General features: G+C 37.2%; 1 protein-coding gene across 1 annotated transcript in view; it reads left to right on the forward strand.

The window, feature by feature from the left end:
- cftr (CF transmembrane conductance regulator) overlaps positions 1-15,850 on the forward strand; it is an 89,131-nt gene extending 73,281 nt beyond the window's left edge. Inside the window, 11 exon segments of the mRNA XM_052030223.1 lie at positions 2-267; positions 2,893-2,972; positions 4,770-4,920; positions 6,035-6,262; positions 8,905-9,005; positions 10,097-10,333; positions 11,434-11,589; positions 12,063-12,152; positions 13,978-14,150; positions 14,839-14,944; positions 15,644-15,850. Of these exon segments, the coding sequence (XP_051886183.1) occupies positions 2-267; positions 2,893-2,972; positions 4,770-4,920; positions 6,035-6,262; positions 8,905-9,005; positions 10,097-10,333; positions 11,434-11,589; positions 12,063-12,152; positions 13,978-14,150; positions 14,839-14,944; positions 15,644-15,850 (1,795 nt within the window).
- The last annotated feature ends 2,234 nt before the right edge of the window (positions 15,851-18,084 follow it).

Genomic DNA, 18,084 nt, shown 5'->3' on the forward strand with positions numbered 1-18,084 from the left:
GGTTAGCAGAAGATCCTGGATCAGCAACCAATGACACCTCAACCACCCTCTCCAACCTTTCTATATTTTCTAAATTTACTACCAATGGCAGTTATTATTATATATTCTACATCTATGTGGGACTTTCAGACAGCTTCCTTGCACTTGGTGTGATTCGAGGACTGCCTTTGGTTCATACCCTTGTTACCATTTCCAAGGACCTGCATAAACAAATGTTACACTCAGTTCTCCAAGCACCCATGACTGTATTCAACAAGATGAAAGCAGGTAACAACTTTATGTAATAGTTGTAACTATAAGCATAAATGCTGTGTTCGGATGCAAGTTCTGGATTTCATTTATCAGATCAAGAAAAATGAAGGGACATTTTCCTTAGGTGAAAGCTAGTTGATATCCATGGAAGTCTAACCTTCATTCATATGTGAGACAATGCTGAGGGAAAAGTAACAGACTTGAGTGTGTTTGGTACCATATTACTTTCACCACAGGGAGTCATACATTTAGTGTACTGTTTTCCCTGGTAAATTACACATGCATCATTGACATTTGGATTATTTAATGTCATCATAATGATCCCACTTTTAGAGAATGGTTCAGGGGGATCTACTGATAGGCATCTCATAAATATTGTTATTTACTATAGTAGTTTTACAGTAGCTTTTGACTGAAGCAAGAATTGTTAAAATTTGCTTTACTGTCACATTTCCAAACTTAAAGGTTTTCATACTGGGGCAATTATTTTGACTATGCTGGATCATTAACAAAAGATTTTAAAAGTGACAAAGTGACAAAATCAATAGCTTTAGAAAAAATGATTAAAGATTGAGGTCCAAACCTTTTAATTGGTTAATCTAGTAATGAAAGTAAGGAACTGAGCATTTTGATTTGATGGTTTTAATTTGAAAATTTGTTTGATTTAGCCGTGTTTTATCTTTCTGTGTGTACCACATACATCTAACAATGTCGTGAAGGCAGAAACCAAGTTAAAGGGCAGGTAAATGAAGTATAAAATTTACTGTTTAATTAACCTGTTACAAGATGCAAGTGTCAAACTGACTTGCAAGACTGGCTTTTATTCCTGTGATCTGCAATTAAACTGAAGAGGAGTCAAAGTTGAAACCAATGGCCTTATAAATCATTTTAGAAAGAAAGAGTATTCAGAAATGGAATGCATAAATCTACATTTAATAGGAAGCATATTACCAAATGGTGATGTGGGAGACTTCTACACTACATAAGACTTGTGTCTTATCTGATATGAGTGAATTTGCTACTGTAATTGAATCTGACAGAACAGGCCATAATGTTCTGTGATAAGTAACGTATTTCTACAAGTTTTTTATAACATTAGATCATAGGGTGGAAGGGGTGGCAGTGAAAGGGGAGAGGGAATATTTAATTTATGCATTAATGTGAGCAAAAGGCCTAGCTTCCCTTTATAAAAATTGAATAGTGGATGCACAGCCAGAATTATAGTAAAGCAGACAGCTTAGAATTTTGAAATCAATTCTCAAAACAGCCCGTTTTATAAGTTACTGAGTAATCCAATACTAAATGAAATAGATTATCTTGTGCACTTCACAGAAAATCTGAACAAATGATTATTATTATATTTGGATCAGAATTTCACTCCTATGGTGAAGTACTTCACTTCTGGATGATAAAAGGTGGAATATGTTGGTTTGTTTTTTTTACTTAAAATTAAACTGCATTGGAAGTTGAAACATTGGATGTCTTACATCATTCAACCAAAAGCTTTCTAATTATAGGCATACATAGAACATTGTTTTCTTCAAAGGAAATCTATTTGTATTTCAGAAATTCTTTTCTGTAGGGAAGTACTTCACATCTGTATGAATATCTCTCCCAAACACAGGGGAAATATATCTTTAAGTGAATACTCAAGCATGAACACGTTATTCTCTTTATCTATGTGTGTGTTGCAGCATAAAGTCTCAATGGATTAATGCTTGCACCATTTAAATATCTCACTGTTGAATAGAAGTGGGATAGCATGCCTGCCCTGACTACCCAGACATGAGTGATAGAGCCTGAGAAACATTCAGTTGTATATTGAACAATTGGACATGTTCTTTAAAGTGAATAATATTATGGAGATTGAATGACTAGGCAATATCGTAAGAGCCTAAACCAATGTGATATGTATAGTAAAAACCAATATTCCTGACTGGGACCAGACCAAAAGCATGTGGCACACTGTCAAATCTCACACCACTCAAAAGATGCCTTGTTTAAAATTGTGTAGAAATTAGAAGATTACTTTAATCCAAAACCATTAGAAATAAGTGAAAGTTATAAATTTGGTGCAAGAAGCCAGAAGCCAGATGAAACAATCAGAACATTGTTCATTAAAGAACATGTCATTGCCTTGCAATTTTGGCACTTTTTTTTAGATCATGTCTTATGAGATAGGTTTGTGTATTGACTGCTAAAGGTAAGCTCCAATATCCCAACCATCATAATTGTATGTAAAATTGCTGTGGCAAAAGAAACAACATCCAAGAATTCTAAAAAATTTCATCCAGTAAGAGTAACTAGTATAGCTACAGTCCACAATCTTAGGACTGGGACACCAATTTAGTGTATGTAAGAAGTGTAAAATGTCCTTTCAACTAGGACAGCTGCACTGGTACCACATTAGAAATCGATCGATAAATATTTAGAAGCCATGAAAGCATTTGCAAAAGTACTCTTCCCCTTGAGCAATATAGATTTATGCTTTCCATTGTGCCTATTATTGTTTGATAAAAATATATGTATAGCCATGATATTTAAAACAACATTTGGTTAATTTCAGTGCAATACAATAATGATACAATCTTGCTTGTGAAACACAGATGTTTCGAAAACTCTATTTATTTAAATTTGCAGGCAGAATTCTAAACCGATTCATCAAAGACACTGCCATCATCGACGATGTGCTGCCACTCACTGCCTTTGACTTTGTGCAGGTCAGAGAATTTCAGATGAAACTCAATTTCTAATTCCTCAGTATATTTATTTGTTCAAAATTGGATTCATATCTTATCTGTGTGTAGCCTGTCTAATTAGGTTATTTGTCTAACAATCAGAGTCCTGAATAAAGTGAGTTCAAGTCCCAAAATGGCAAATTTTGAATTTAAATTTGGTTGAAAAATCCAAACTAAAAAAACTGTCCCATGTTGTTAGGGTTGCACTGAACTGTCCTACGTAGCAATCTAAAAAACTGTTCACTCGCTTCAAGTCTACAAAGAATTAAAAAAAAACACAATGTGAGCATTAACAGGTTTAAATATTCTCTGTACCAAACTGCTGGGAAACCCACAGAAATGTATCTTCTCTTTGCCTAATATTAAGAATGCATTTTCTCTGTGCAAGCAGACAAGCTATTCAAATCCAGATAACTTTGGCGCAGATTTTACTAGCTTTGTCCCACGGCCCACAATTGGCATCCGCTGTCACTACTCTCCTGAACTTACACAGAACATAACCGCACGGTACAGGCCCTTCGCACCCACGATGTTGTGCCGACATTTTATCCTGCTCTAAGATCTATCCATTTTTCTATCATTCATGTGGCTATCTAAGAGTCTCTAAAATGTCCCTAATGTATCTGCCCCCACAACCTCTGCCGGCAGTGCGTTCCATGCACCACCACTCTCTGTGTAAAAAAAATTTGCCTCTGACATCCCCCTTATATCTTCCTCCAATCACCTTAAAATTATGCTCCCTCGTGTTAGTCATTTTCGCCCTGGGAAAAAGTCTCTGACTGTCCACTCGATCTATGACTCTTATCATCTTGTATACCTCTATCAAGTCACTTCTAATCTTCCTTCGCTCCAAAGAGAAAAGCCCTAGCTTGTTCAACCTATCCTCACAAGACATACTCTCCAATCCAGGCAGCATCCTGGTAAATCTCCTCTGCACCCTCTCTAAAGCTTCCACATCCTTCCTATAATGAGGTGAGCAGAACTGAACGCAATACTCCAAGTGCGGTCTAAGCAGAGTTTCATAGAGCTACAACACTACCTCGCTGCTCTTGAACTCAATATCCCAACTAATGAAGGCCAACACACCATATGCCTTCTTAACAACCCTATCGACCTGTGCGGCAACCTTGAGGGATCTATGGATGTGAATAGTACTTATTTAGAACATCTGCATCCATAATTGCCCTCATGCATGCATTCCCCCAAGTCTTTATGACTTGCAAATATGTCAACTTATTTTTCATTGTTAATGAGTCAAAATCCTGGAACTTCAATCCTAACATCCAATGGAACCTTTGGTACAAGGTCTGGTGCAGTGCAAGGTCTAAAAACTTCTCAAGGACACATCGGGATGATTGTTAAATGTTGACCTTGCTTGTACTTCCCACATCCCTTGAGTAAAGAAGAATATCCACATAGTGCTCTGGAGAGGGAGAAAGGAAGTTTCATTTTAATGTTAGTCAGCTGCAAAGAACCTTCCCACAGGAAGAGGCACATACTGGACAGGGAGTCCTCATTTAATCAAACCCAGGCAAACTCTGGCCAAAGGCAGTAATACGAGAGCTATAGGAGCAGACCATCTACTCTATCCCTTGGATCTAGATGATATCATCTCTTAGGACCACCAACGAGTTTAAAATCCTGACCATTTAGTCATTATATATATATATATATATATATATATATATATATATATATATATATATATATATATATATATATTAGATGTTAGTTTTGATTAATGAAACACAATGTAATGATTTTGCATTCCATTTACAGTTGATACTGATCGTAGTGGGTGCCATCAGTGTGGTGTCTGTTTTGCAACCATACACTCTGTTGGCTGCGATTCCTGTCAGTGTTATTTTCATTATGTTGAGGGCTTACTTCCTCCGCACATCACAGCAACTGAAGCAACTGGAATCTGAAGGTATGCAAAGAGAAAGCAGATACCGATCTCTTTACTGAAAGGTACCCTGCAGTCCAGTAGCTAGGTTGTCCCAATAACGTCGGAATCACCCACATGTTCAGGACATTGTTCTGTGTCCTGATCGAGGTATTGTTAGGGCATCTCTTGTCCCAATTTTAACATTTTAGCAAAGTTTTCTAACGATCCACAACACCTTCATGGAGTCCTGTGGACCTCATCTGCACCCCACCCCCACTCTGGCACATGCTTGAGTCTACCTCCTCCATTCCCTCAGTTAATCAAAGCAAGATGGTGCGGAACAGGTCTTCAGCCCACTGAGTCTGTGCCAACCATCAACCACCCATTTGCACTAATTTGCATTAATCCTACACCAATCCATTCCCCCCTCATGCTCTGTGTGTAGTGGGTGGATGGAACCAGGAGGGGGAGGGGCAATGAACTGATGGGGGCATTGGGAGGGGTTGAGGGAAAGGGGACAAAAATAGGAGGAATGGAGGAGGAGCAGAAGGGAGGGGGGAAGGGGAAAGAACCCACCGGAAGGGAGGGTTACTTAAAATTGGAAAATTCAATGTTCATGCCATTGGGTTGTAGACTACCCAGGTGGAAAATGAGGTGTTGTTCCTCTAGATTGCATTGGGCCTCACCCTGGCAGTGGAGCAGGCCTAAGATGGACCAGTTGGTGTGTCTCCATTCTGAATTATGTTGATGTATCTAAATACCACATCCTTATACTCAGGCTGGCTACCTACTTTAGAGAGTTTGGCTGGTGCCATTCTTGAAAAGAATGATAAAAATATTAATGACATGTGTAGTGAAGGTCAGGATAGTGAGCAAAATGTGTCACCATTTTCACATACGGTTGTCCCACAGTCTGGTGCCGATATGCAGAATGAGAAGTCTTTTTAAAGACAATAGTATAATGCAATCCTGCCATTAAACCACATTTAACTTTTAACAGTCATGATGCTTGACAACTCAGTAACCAGCAGATGCAAAAAAATTACCAATAAAACAGCAACTTACTGTATGGGAATTCTCCACCATAGTCTTAGCTGTAATCATAACTGGAGCTCAGATTAATAACAATATTGAATTTATCTCTTCTTGTTTATAGCTCGCAGCCCTATTTTCAGCCATCTCATCACATCATTGAGAGGATTGTGGACAGTAAGAGCATTTGGCCGACAGTCTTACTTTGAAACACTTTTTCACAAGGCTTTGAACCTCCATACTGCAAACTGGTTTCTCTACCTTGCAACACTGCGTTGGTTCCAGATGAGGATTGACATTATATTTGTCCTCTTCTTTATTGCAGTTACTTTCATCTCCATAGCAATACACAGTAAGTTGGTGAGATAATAATAAAACATAAGCAGCACATTCATCGGCACCAAAGGGTAATGATTGGTTAATGTTTCAATTCTGGACTTTTCATCAGAAATCCATGGACCTTAATTGATGTAATTGTTCGTTATCATGCTTGTATAGTTAGAGCACTGGGTCAAAGTTCATAAGTGTAATGGGAATGTAATAGCTACAAGGCGCCCTCCTTCCCTGACCTGGAGTTCTTTACTATAACCTTTTATAATAAGGCATGCATCCTGGTAAATACTGGCGCCTGAAATCAACAGAACTGCACTTGTGAATCTGTGCTACCCTGCCATCTATGTCCTAATATACCCCACACTCAGGGGTTAGGAGAAGATCATGGGTGTTCATTAAGCTAGGGTTATAACCTTGTGCATAGTATGCTGGAAAATCTGGCACAGAAGCCTAGTACTAGGCTGGAGAAGGAGCTTGCCCCACTATATGGATATCATCATTAAATGTTTATATCTTTTTAAGCCTTGGAGTCCAAGCCATGATCATGGAGGGTAGGTTCCTAGAATCACAATCCCAGTTGTGCCAACTATATAAGATAAGATATCTTTATTAGTCACATGTACGTCGAAACACACAGTGAAATACATCCTTTTGCGTAGAGTGTTCTGGGGGGCAGCCCGCAAGTGTAGCCACGCTTCCAGCGCCAGCATATCATGCCCACAACTTCCTAACCTGTACGTCTTTGGAATGTGGGAGGAAACCAGAGCACCCGGAGGAAACCCACACAGACACGGGAGAACGTACAAACTCCTTACAGACAGTGGCCAAATTTGAACCCAGGTCGCTGGCACTGTAAAGCATTACGCTAACCGCTACACTACCGTGCCTGCCACGGTATTGCCAGAATTCTAATATACCCCTATTGACAGCTTTGTTGATGGATTTTTTCCCCTAGCCCTGCTTCACCTGCATAAACAAGATTATTATGGGGTTGGATAGCTCTAATTCAATAATAGCCCTGGAAATTTGGGTAAGGTGTCAAATGTTGGCCAATTTAAATAAAGGAAGTAGTCCAGCTTTTTTGCTAGAACTTTCCAGAAATTTGACAGTAACCCAAAAAGATGAATGGGCTTCCAAAGATATTTTACTTAATAATCAAACAGTTAAATTTCACTAATTGTAATGTGAAAGGATGCCCAAAACAACTGTAAGGCTAGAGATGAGTTAGATGGACAGTTGGTTGGCTCCTTGGATATACCACATGGTTAAGCAGAAGCTTGCTCATTGGGTCCATTCTGGGGAACTCTCTCCCACCATCTGTATCTGTGCAAGACCAAGACAGATATTGATACTTTTTTCTGAACATGGCTCTGCACGTTTTACAACATATCTCCATCTTTTTTTTGTTGCAACAATCTCAAAGTCTCGAGTCTGCTCCATAGCTCAGCATAGCCAACAGATAAAAGCTAAATGTGTCCTGGATAAGTTTGCTTTCAGCATCCATTGGTTTTGTACTTTATTGCCTACTAAAAAATTCCAGTCAATTCCATGAAAAATCTCCCTGTAACAAAATTTAATGAGAATGTCTAAACAAAGTTTTCAGCTTTGATATCCCTTACGCTCAGTAATTTTACCACCCCTTAACTCGTCATCCTAAAACAACAATCGCTTTTGGATTTTATTGCCTGTTTCTCACTCCCTGATCAGTTATTTCCCATTGATTTCTTCAGCATTTATTGATCCTTTCTTTGCCATGCATTTCTGATTACCTTATAATGGAGGCAGAAATGAAAGGCTGGGGATCTTTGATCTTGTTAACAGCATCTTTCCTAAAGCTTAAGTGTCATTTTAAGATGTTTATTGTGAAATTTGTGTCTCCGTATTTTAGATGCAGTTTCAATAGTTTTTTCACCTACGATGCCTTTGTCTTCCATCTTAACACTGCTTTGTGGTCTTAATTCACTTTGCTACAAATTTGTTTACCATCTAAATAATAATGACACCTTTACTTAAACAGTAATTTCACTAATGACCACAGATACTGATATTCAATGTCTCTAAATTAAAATTAATTCTTAATTACCCAGTGTAGTAGTTATTTCATTACCTGCTAAACAACTCACAACACTAGCTTCCAGCTGTTTCAATTGCTTCACCAAGGATTTTAAGGAATAATATTTGCAAATAATCTTTCTCAATGTCTTTAGATGCATAAAATACTAATGAACACTGGAAATTTTGCATCGTAGTTTTGTACGTATGTACAGTATAATTATTCTACCTAATGGGATTATTTGAGCCATTAAGTATACCATTCATATGTCACACATCAAGGCTTTAACATCAACTTCATGTCCACATACAGGATAATGCCAGGAGGGGGGCATCTGGCTTTTCATTCCTGTAGGACAAAAAAAGTAAAGCCCAACAAAGTGATATTAGGAGGCTTCACTTAAACTTATACAGTCCTCTGGTTTGATAATGTTCTTTCAGGAAGGCAACCTGACATCCTTACCCGATTTGACCTTCATGCGACAGAGGTATCACAAGTAGCTCCCATGAATCTTTGAAGGTAGATGTTGGAGGAGAGAGTGGTGAAGAGTCACAGAGAAATAGGTGGAAAACTACAGAGTCTTATGAATTTACATTTGTTTTCTTTAGATGTCGAGGAAGGAAAGGTTGGAATTATCCTTACCTTAGCCATGAACATCATGAGCACGCTACAGTGGGCTGTCAATTCAAGCATAGATGTGGATAGTCTGGTAATAAATATTCACAATATGCTCTAAGTTTTTGATGTATAATTATTTGTGGAAAATTACTAAATAATCTAAAACAAATGCAACAATCCAATGTTTATGGTCTAGCTGAAAATATAAAATGCACGTGAATACACAGTAGGAACACATATTCAGTAGTTTTATGTTAGAGGATGGTATAAATGACCACATTATACACAGAACAAGACCAAAACCCTCTGCATTGAGGAATCAGTGGTGAAGAGTAGCTGAAAGTTCAGAACTTCCATGTTCCTGTGGGAATGCAAATTTGGTGGCAGCTGCATAGAGAGATGCCAGAAGGTCAGCATGGAATTGTTATCATTCACAGCAAATTTCCACCCCATGGAAAATTATGGGAAAGTGAAGAGAGAAATGGATTCTGCAAAATCACATGAAGATATTGGGACAGGCACACACATTAACAGTACTGCACTGCTCTTGATGGCTGTCACTTCTTTGTTGCTTTGCACTGATGATACAATTTAAAATAATAGTTATTTCATGACTACATGTTACAAGTTCCACCTGAGATACTCAAAGTCAAGAACTCTCAGTCTTTTATGTATTTTATTTAAATTTAAATTTTATTTACAGTGTGGTAACAGGCCCTTCCGGCCCAACGAGTCCACGCCGCCAATTTTAAACCCATATTAACCTACCCGTACGTCTTTGCAATGTGGGAGGAAACTGGAGCACCCGGAGGAAACCCACGCAGACGCGGGAGAACGTACAAACTCCTTACAGACAGCGACGGGAATCGAACCCCGATCGCTGGCGCTGTAATAGCGTCACGTATGAATAATTATAATTCCTTTTTTTTCAAATAGATCTTAAGAACTGATATTCATTAAGGCCCTTTTTTCTTTATCTGGCATTATATCCCTGTTTGTAATGGATAGGTAAAACTGACTTTTATAAACCCTAAAAAAAAACATTTGCTCAATCATTGAGTTTGGGTATACTAAAGTTTTGCAAGTATGAAACACATTCAACCACAACTGAGAACCATTAAATCAATAGTACATTTGATCTTGTGCACCTATCATGACCTGCAATAATGTTCTCGCTTCTAGATGCGATCTGTAAGTCGTGTTTTTAAATACATTGACATACCCCCAGAAGGATCTGAAAACAAGAACCAACATAATGGCAATAGCCCACTGGGCGCACTTGTGATTGAGAACAAGCATCTAACCAATGAGTGGCCGTCTGGAGGCCAAATGATGGTGAACAATCTCACGGCTAAGTATACCAATGATGGGCGTGCAGTGCTGCAGGACCTTTCCTTCTCGGTAAATGCAGGACAAAGGGTAAGGCAGTAGATACATCCATTCCAATGCACGAGGCTTCAATGTTCTTTGCTTCTAGTTTTTAATTCTTTTATATGTTTGCCGAACTACTCAATATGAATTCTGTAGAGATGCCCAGGAAGATGGGATGGCAAATTATAAATGCTAATTAGATAATTAGATTTCATTCCTAGAAATTAGGCATTTTGGATGCTGTCTGTATCGAGTCTGCAAGTTCCCCGGGTGATCCACTTCCCTCCCACATTCTTAAGACTTGCTGGTAGGCTAACTGGCTGCTGTAAATTGCTCCTTGTGCAGGTGGGTGGGTTGATGGTAATGTTAGAAAGAATGGGTTACAGGGAGAAAAGTGAGAGAATGGGACTGATGGGAATATTCTGAAAACTGGCATAAACTCGATGATCCAAGTAGCCTCCTTCATTGTCATGAAGTATGAAATAAATTATAATTAAAAGAAACCTCAACCTAGTATCCAGATAATAAGTGTCCAGAGATTTAATTAAATCTTTTTTATTGAATTAAATTACCAGGTAATTGCAGGTTAAATATTAAATATTAAAAAGTAATAATTTTGAAATGGCATTCTTTAAATATATTTTCACATTTCTAGTGATTCCACAGACTTTTAGAAATTGATGTTCTTTTCACATTAATCCTTTTGTGCAGGACTGATTACTTTTGCTGTAACCTCTGGTTTTACTCTGAACACTATAAATGATTCTCTATAGGATTTCCTTTTGAATGCCAGACTCCTTTGAAGGACCACTAGACTTCCCTAAGGTTCTTAAATATTTTAGGCTGTTTCATGCATTGTATATGAAGCCTTGTTGTAAAATTGTGAGTTTCACCACTAGTCGTTGGCAGTTAACTTGATCACACAATCGTAAGTTTATTTTGTGAAACATAAGGCAAAAAGCTCAATATGTTTGTTGCTATTTGTTTCATAATTCACTTCTAAGACACTGAAAACTGCTACAACATGTGTTCTACAATCACATTTATGTACATTTCTGCTTTATTATAGTTACTTTTACATAGTCATTCAGACATTTTCATGTGTAAGTTTAATTCTGTTATTAAGCACTGTGCTCTGAACGTGATAGGTTGGACTGCTGGGACGGACAGGTGCTGGGAAAAGCACATTACTTTCTGCATTTTTGCGTCTCCTGTCCACTGAAGGGGAGATACAGATTGATGGGATTTCCTGGAACTCAGTCTCTCTGCAAGAGTGGAGGAAAGCATTTGGTGTCATCCCACAGGTAATGTTTTCAGACATGGTCACAGCATTTAAGTACATGCAAACTGTTATTTCAGTACTTCCTACAGGACGTCAGTCATAGCCTTGATTGATTTTCTCTCACAAACGTCAATACAATGGCCTAAGTATTTCCATATGAGTCATGTGAATTTACTATCAGTAGATTAAAGATAAAGTTGGAAGAGAAGGTCTGTGCATTTAAGATAAAAATTTCAATAATTTTCCTTACGTAATAGGTGCTTCAAGAATGTAGGATTTTTATCAAATTCTAGTGCGTTTGAAATTGTATACACAAAAATTGTAGAACAATGTCAGCAATTGGCACAGAAACACAGCAGGAGAGAATGAACAAAATAACCTGGTCTTCCTATCTTCCTGTCATTTGATGACATGATGATGGCGTCCTTTAAAACTGTTGTAAATCTACACAAAGCCTCTCAGAAAACAATTGTCATTTAATATTCCACCTTACAGAAAGTCTTTGTGTTCTCTGGGACCTTCCGGAAGAATCTAGATCCTTACGAACAGTGGACTGATGAGGAGATCTGGAAAGTCACTGAAGAGGTACATCATAACTCACTCAGCTATAAATATGACACATTATTCATTATCTTGGATGGAATAAATGTGATATTGGTATATCCAATTTCAAAATAAATAACTGCAATATGATTGATTTTGTCATGCTGTAAATAACCTGCTTTTTATTGTTAAAAATGACTATACACTGGAAAATCTATTCCCAAGCTCAAAGCATGATTACTTCTTGCCCTGCATTTATCTACAGTGCTTATTTTGAGCAGAATGTCTTCTCTCTTACCAAATACATAAAATTAATCTGTCAAAGATTTAATTCTTCTCAGATGAACAATGTCGGTGAGAGTTCCTAATCCAGTATTCAATTTTTATTTCCCAATGCATTTCTTTAAAGAGACAAATGTACTTCAGTTTTCTCACAGTTACTTTGATTCTTTGCTGGGTAATAATCTGTTGGTATTATCTAACAAGTCAACCAAATATTAAATGTAAAGCATCATTGTTTAGTCAGTCCTGTTCACACCTGTTATCTACAAATGTGTATTTCTAGCATGGTTGTTGATAGATAATAATTAGCAAGAATTTTGGCTGTTTTCTTGCACTCTAACAGGAACACAGAGGCTATATTTACTGCTTTATTTAGCGAGAAAAGGTAATTTAACACAGAACTGGGATATCCATTGGTCTGAACTACTCACTGGATAATGAATTATTTTATAGCAGGTTTCCATGATATATGTTGATGTGAGTTTTACTGTTAATGGTGGAAGGACAACACTTGGCTCTGATCTTGAAGAAAGCTGCTCATAAAGAAGTGGTGTAGACTGGAGTGTTGATGTCCTCTATACCAGGTTCATTCTAAATCTGGTTCCAATTAATATGGGATTGATGGTGTCCAGTAACAGTGCAGGCTGATCTGCTGATAAGAATGAAGCATTTTTAGACAACAAAGCACAGATTAAAATTCATATTTTAAATAAAATTTGGAACTGACAAATGTCATGAGGGTAGAAGCTGAAATGTTTATTAGGAGGAGGACTTCGTTCGAATTAACTTTCCCTACTCCCACTTTACAAATTCTGCCTTTCCAGAGCATTGTTTCACTTCTCACCCTGGCACTGAAGTAACCCAGGGGAATCAGTCTGTCTCCCTTTGGGATGCAGGCCAAAGTTTTCTCAAGAATGTACTGGAAGTCCTCTTAGGCCTTATCCTTAGCTGCCAAAGTTGTGGCATATATGCTGATGACCATAGCATGTTGGTCCCACATTAGAATTACTAATGTGGCTAAGATGCCAGATTCTTAGTTTTGACAACAAAGCCCACTCCATGAAGATGGCATTCCTATTCAGTAGCTTTACACAGATAATTAACGATTTTTATTATAATGCAATGTAGTGCCATCCAATATTTGAACATAATGAGTTTGGATGCCACTAGCCATTATCAGACTGTACCACTGCAATCATCTTTTGCAGATTTCAGTCTGGAATTACAACTGGATGCTGATTCTTGTAGCTAAAGTGGGCTTAATTGTGGTGAAAAACTCAAACTCAGGAAGCTCATAAAAAGTTTACACTTATTTTCTTTAAGATTCAAAGTGGTGTCTTCTTCTGACACATTTACTGCAATGTTATACAAAAACCCATAGGCTAAATGAGACATAATAGATATTTCTTATGACGTTAACTATACACTATCAAAGGCATCAGAGCCAACAGTGAAATATAAATGAATTCCCTTTGAATTCAATGGCTCCATTCAGATTTATGAGAAATTATTAGTTTATGTACTCTAATCTAGACTTAAACAAGCTACACATATTGATTTATTGATGCTTATTATACCACTATAGGTTGGCTTGAAATCAATGATTGAACAATTTCCAGATAAGCTTAACTTTGTTTTGGTGGATGGTGGCTATATCCTCAGCAATGGCCACAAACAACTCATGTGCTTGGCTCGATCCATTCTCAGCAAGGCCAAAATCCTGTTGCTTGATGAACCTACTGCTCATCTGGACCCTGTGTGAGTTGACATATCGCGTGTGAAGGAATTGATACAATGGTGATATTTTCATTTATTCATTTCTTGTGATGTAGGCATCACAGTCAAGGCCATTTATAAATACCCAAGGTGGTGGTGAGACACCTAATTGAACCCGTGCAGTCCTTTAGGTGAAGGTACTTCCACAATGCTATTGGGAAAAGAAACAATCTCAATACTAGGCCAAGGTGAGGTCTTGCCCAGGATATGAACTCAGGACATATTGCATTTAACTTGTCTCAAATCATTAACCAAGCATATTTCTGAAGACCAACAAGCCTACTAGATGGCCAAAAGTGAAGGACTCCAAAAAAAAAAGACAAGGAATTATACATAATATTCTTGCTCTCTTTTATATTTCACTCTTCTTGAAGTTAATATACATAAAACTGCTGAATTTCAATTTGTGCTTTTGTGCCATTACTATTTATAATTTCATTTTAAAAATTTCCAACTGATAACATATTCAAAACAGAAAAGAATATTGTACAAGACCATTAGTATGGCTCACTGTATAGAAGAATGACAATTTAAAGGATTCTAATCTTATTTGACATCAAGTCCATTGCTAGTAAAAAAAAATGATTGTTAGAATTTTAATATTAAAAATTATTATATACGAAACAGGATGTAAAATGACAACTTGAAATTTGTCTTTTTCTTTCAACAGAACATTCCAAATCATAAGGAAGACTCTTAAACATACATTTTCAAACTGCACAGTTATACTCTCAGAACACAGAGTAGAAGCTCTCCTTGAATGCCAGCAATTTCTGGTATGTCCTTTTGTTTGTCATCTATTCATGTGTTATCTGGGCATGGCACTTTATGGGAAGCAGAGCATAATACATGTATAGATGCAAAGGTCAAAAGCTCTTGGCAGGAACAGAGAAATCTGGTTTAAACATTATATGCCTCTGTGGTAAAGGAAGGAAGCATGTCCTGAAAGATATCTGTCAGATCACCCATTCTCCCTCTCTTTCACCATCATCACTTTTGTCATTTGATCATTCCTGCCTTCCATCCTATCACAGAACCTCTCCATTGGTCTCTCCTCTTCTTTCCCTTTCGTAGCACCTTCATACTTTTTAATCTACTGCTTTTCCCAGTTCTGATTAAAGGTCATCAGTCTATTTCTCTCCATTGGCACCGCTTGTTCTGCTGAGTATATCCTGGTTATAAGTTATTGATAAAGATAGAAAACAAAATTAGATGTTGTTCACTTTCCTGACCTGGCTAGCAATATTATCTCCCTTCTCTGCTAGTGTGCATACATCCAATTCACAAATTCATCTGAAATACTGTGAAAGATCAATTTCTCTGTGAGATTTCTTTTGTGATCACTTTCACTTTAATGCTGCCAAAAAAATACCATTTTTAAATGAAATAGCTCATTTCTTTAAGCAACTCTTTATTCAAAATGTGACGTCTTTACTTTCTTAATTAATAAATAATTGTATTTATTTTAATTTTAGGTAATTGAGGGATGTTCAGTCAAGCAGTTTGATGCTCTGCAGAAGCTTCTAACTGAAGCAAACCTTTTCAAGCAGGTCTTTGGACATTTAGACCGTGCAAAGCTATTTACAGCTCACAGAAGGAACTCAAGCAAAAGGAAAACACGACCAAAGATAACTGCCTTACAGGAAGAAGCAGAAGAAGAGCTCCAAGAAACAAGGTTATGAAGCTACAAAGAACAAAATGCACAAAATTCTTGTGAAGCTATTGAAAGCAGAGAACCTACAACTGCAGAACAAAACTCTGCAATAGAAACCGGTAGCTATATAATTGTACCCTGTTCAAATCCTCATGAACTATTAGGTTTATGTGTGTAACTACATATTTGCATTGAAATTACTGCACATTATAGACAGATGACTTGTACAGGACCTCATACAGAAAGTTAATCTTCCAAACTCAGCAAAGCTCTATTGTAATTAGGGCTCCTCTGTTGATGATTACAATTCAACGATCTTCCACAAATAGGAGCTTTGTCAATCACCAGTCATGTGACATCACTGTCCGTCTTGGCTTTTGGGAGGATTTATGGCAATGGAAATAAAGTCTTTGACTGCACCCAACTTAGAGTCTTACATTTGCACACAGGGCACTATGATCTTCATTTATGAACTGCTCCAAATAAGAAACTATAGGAAAGGTCAGAAAATTAGCAACAGCAGAGATGCATTATGAAGTATTGTTCTTTATGTTGCTCTAAATTTTTAAGGTAAATAGTATGTAGGTGAGAGACAACTATGTATTTTCAAAAAATTATTTCAAATTATAGCCATGCCCAGGCAATGGTAAAATTTTACTTCAATACAAAAATTCATACTACTCTCTTCATATGTATTCATTGGAGAGTATTTTGTAGTCATCTGACTCCTGAAAAAGGTCAAAGTTATAGAGAAATACACCATGGAAACAGGTCTATTGGTCCACTGTCAACCATCCAATCATACTAATCCTAAATTAATTCCATTTGTTGTTCTCCCATTCTCATTAATTTCCTCCAGATTCTACCATTCACCTACTCACTGGGGAAATTTACTGTTCAATCAACCTACCTTTGGGACGTGGGAGGAGATCTATCTAGGCACAGGTAGAACATACAAACTCTGAGGTCAGGATTGCACTCAAATCTCTGGCACTCTGCCGCTGTGCATAGACAATTTGCATTCTCCAATACATTGTATATTTTTAAAGCAGTTGTCCTTGGAATGTGTGCATCAGGACAAAGCCAGTATTTATTTCCTATTACCTCTTGCCCCTGAGGTTGTGGTGTGACTTCTGGAATCACTGTAGGCCATATTTGATAGGAAGTCCCAAGATTTTGTCCTAGTGACCATGAAGAAATGGAGGCAAACTTGAAGATGATGATGCCTGCTGTCCTTGTCTTTCTGGCTGGTGGAAGTCAGAGGAACAGTTTCTGGGTACAAAAGAATATTTGTAATTTTCTACTCAAGTGGAGTAATGGTTACTTATCTTTGTTTTAATGCTGTTCCACTTAAGTAAAATGTGTCATAAAACCACATGTTGTATAACAGACACATATTCTCATGTGGGAGACAAAAGACTTTTTATTGGGAAGAGATCATCATATATTTCATAGAAAATTGTTATAGTTCAAAACTAATCTTTAACAATAGTATTTTTTTGTACTTGGACATTTATAATCTTAAGTGTGTTTAGTATTTAAAAAGGGAAAAGTAATCTGTTGCACTGTAAACAAATGCATACCATAAAACTGATCAATATTTTTTAAAAAAATCTGTTTGCTAATGTTAGGAATTCCTTAATTCTGCTGAAAAAGAAATAGCACTATAAACTATTCAATGCAAAGCCTAGTTTACCTTACATTTCTTCCATTAAATTTAGAACTGCCTACATGTTAGGCATAGCATTAGTTTTACTTGAATTTATAGTCATTAGTTTTACTTGAATTTATGATTGTTATTGTACGTCCAAGACATTTAGCAAAATTCAAGTTCAAGTAGTTAACATACATTGATGATGTAGATATTAGTGTTCATGTGAAACAAAAATTATGCATGTAATAAAAATATTTCTATGCACATATGCTATATAACCTGATTTATTTTAACTCTGGACATATCTCTGCTCATTCTCATTTTTAAGCTGAGTATCTAAAAAAGGGGTAAGATTTGGCTTAGTAATAAATATTGGGTGCTGTCTGTGACCTATACATTTCCAGCAACTTTACCGTCTCCATATGTGGGGGTTTTTGCACATGCATGCACCTACTGCCTGTGGTACTGTGCAGAGCAGGGAAATCACTATGTCGATTGATGTGTGATAGTCTGAGTTTCCATACAAGCTGAGATAGAGTAACAGCAGAATGAGCTTTTACTGCAGTACTAAAGCTTTGCGAGTTTGTGCTGCAAAGAATATTATTTTT

The sequence above is a fragment of the Pristis pectinata genome, chromosome 15 (assembly GCF_009764475.1).
Source record: "Pristis pectinata isolate sPriPec2 chromosome 15, sPriPec2.1.pri, whole genome shotgun sequence".
Lineage (NCBI taxonomy): Eukaryota > Metazoa > Chordata > Chondrichthyes > Rhinopristiformes > Pristidae > Pristis > Pristis pectinata.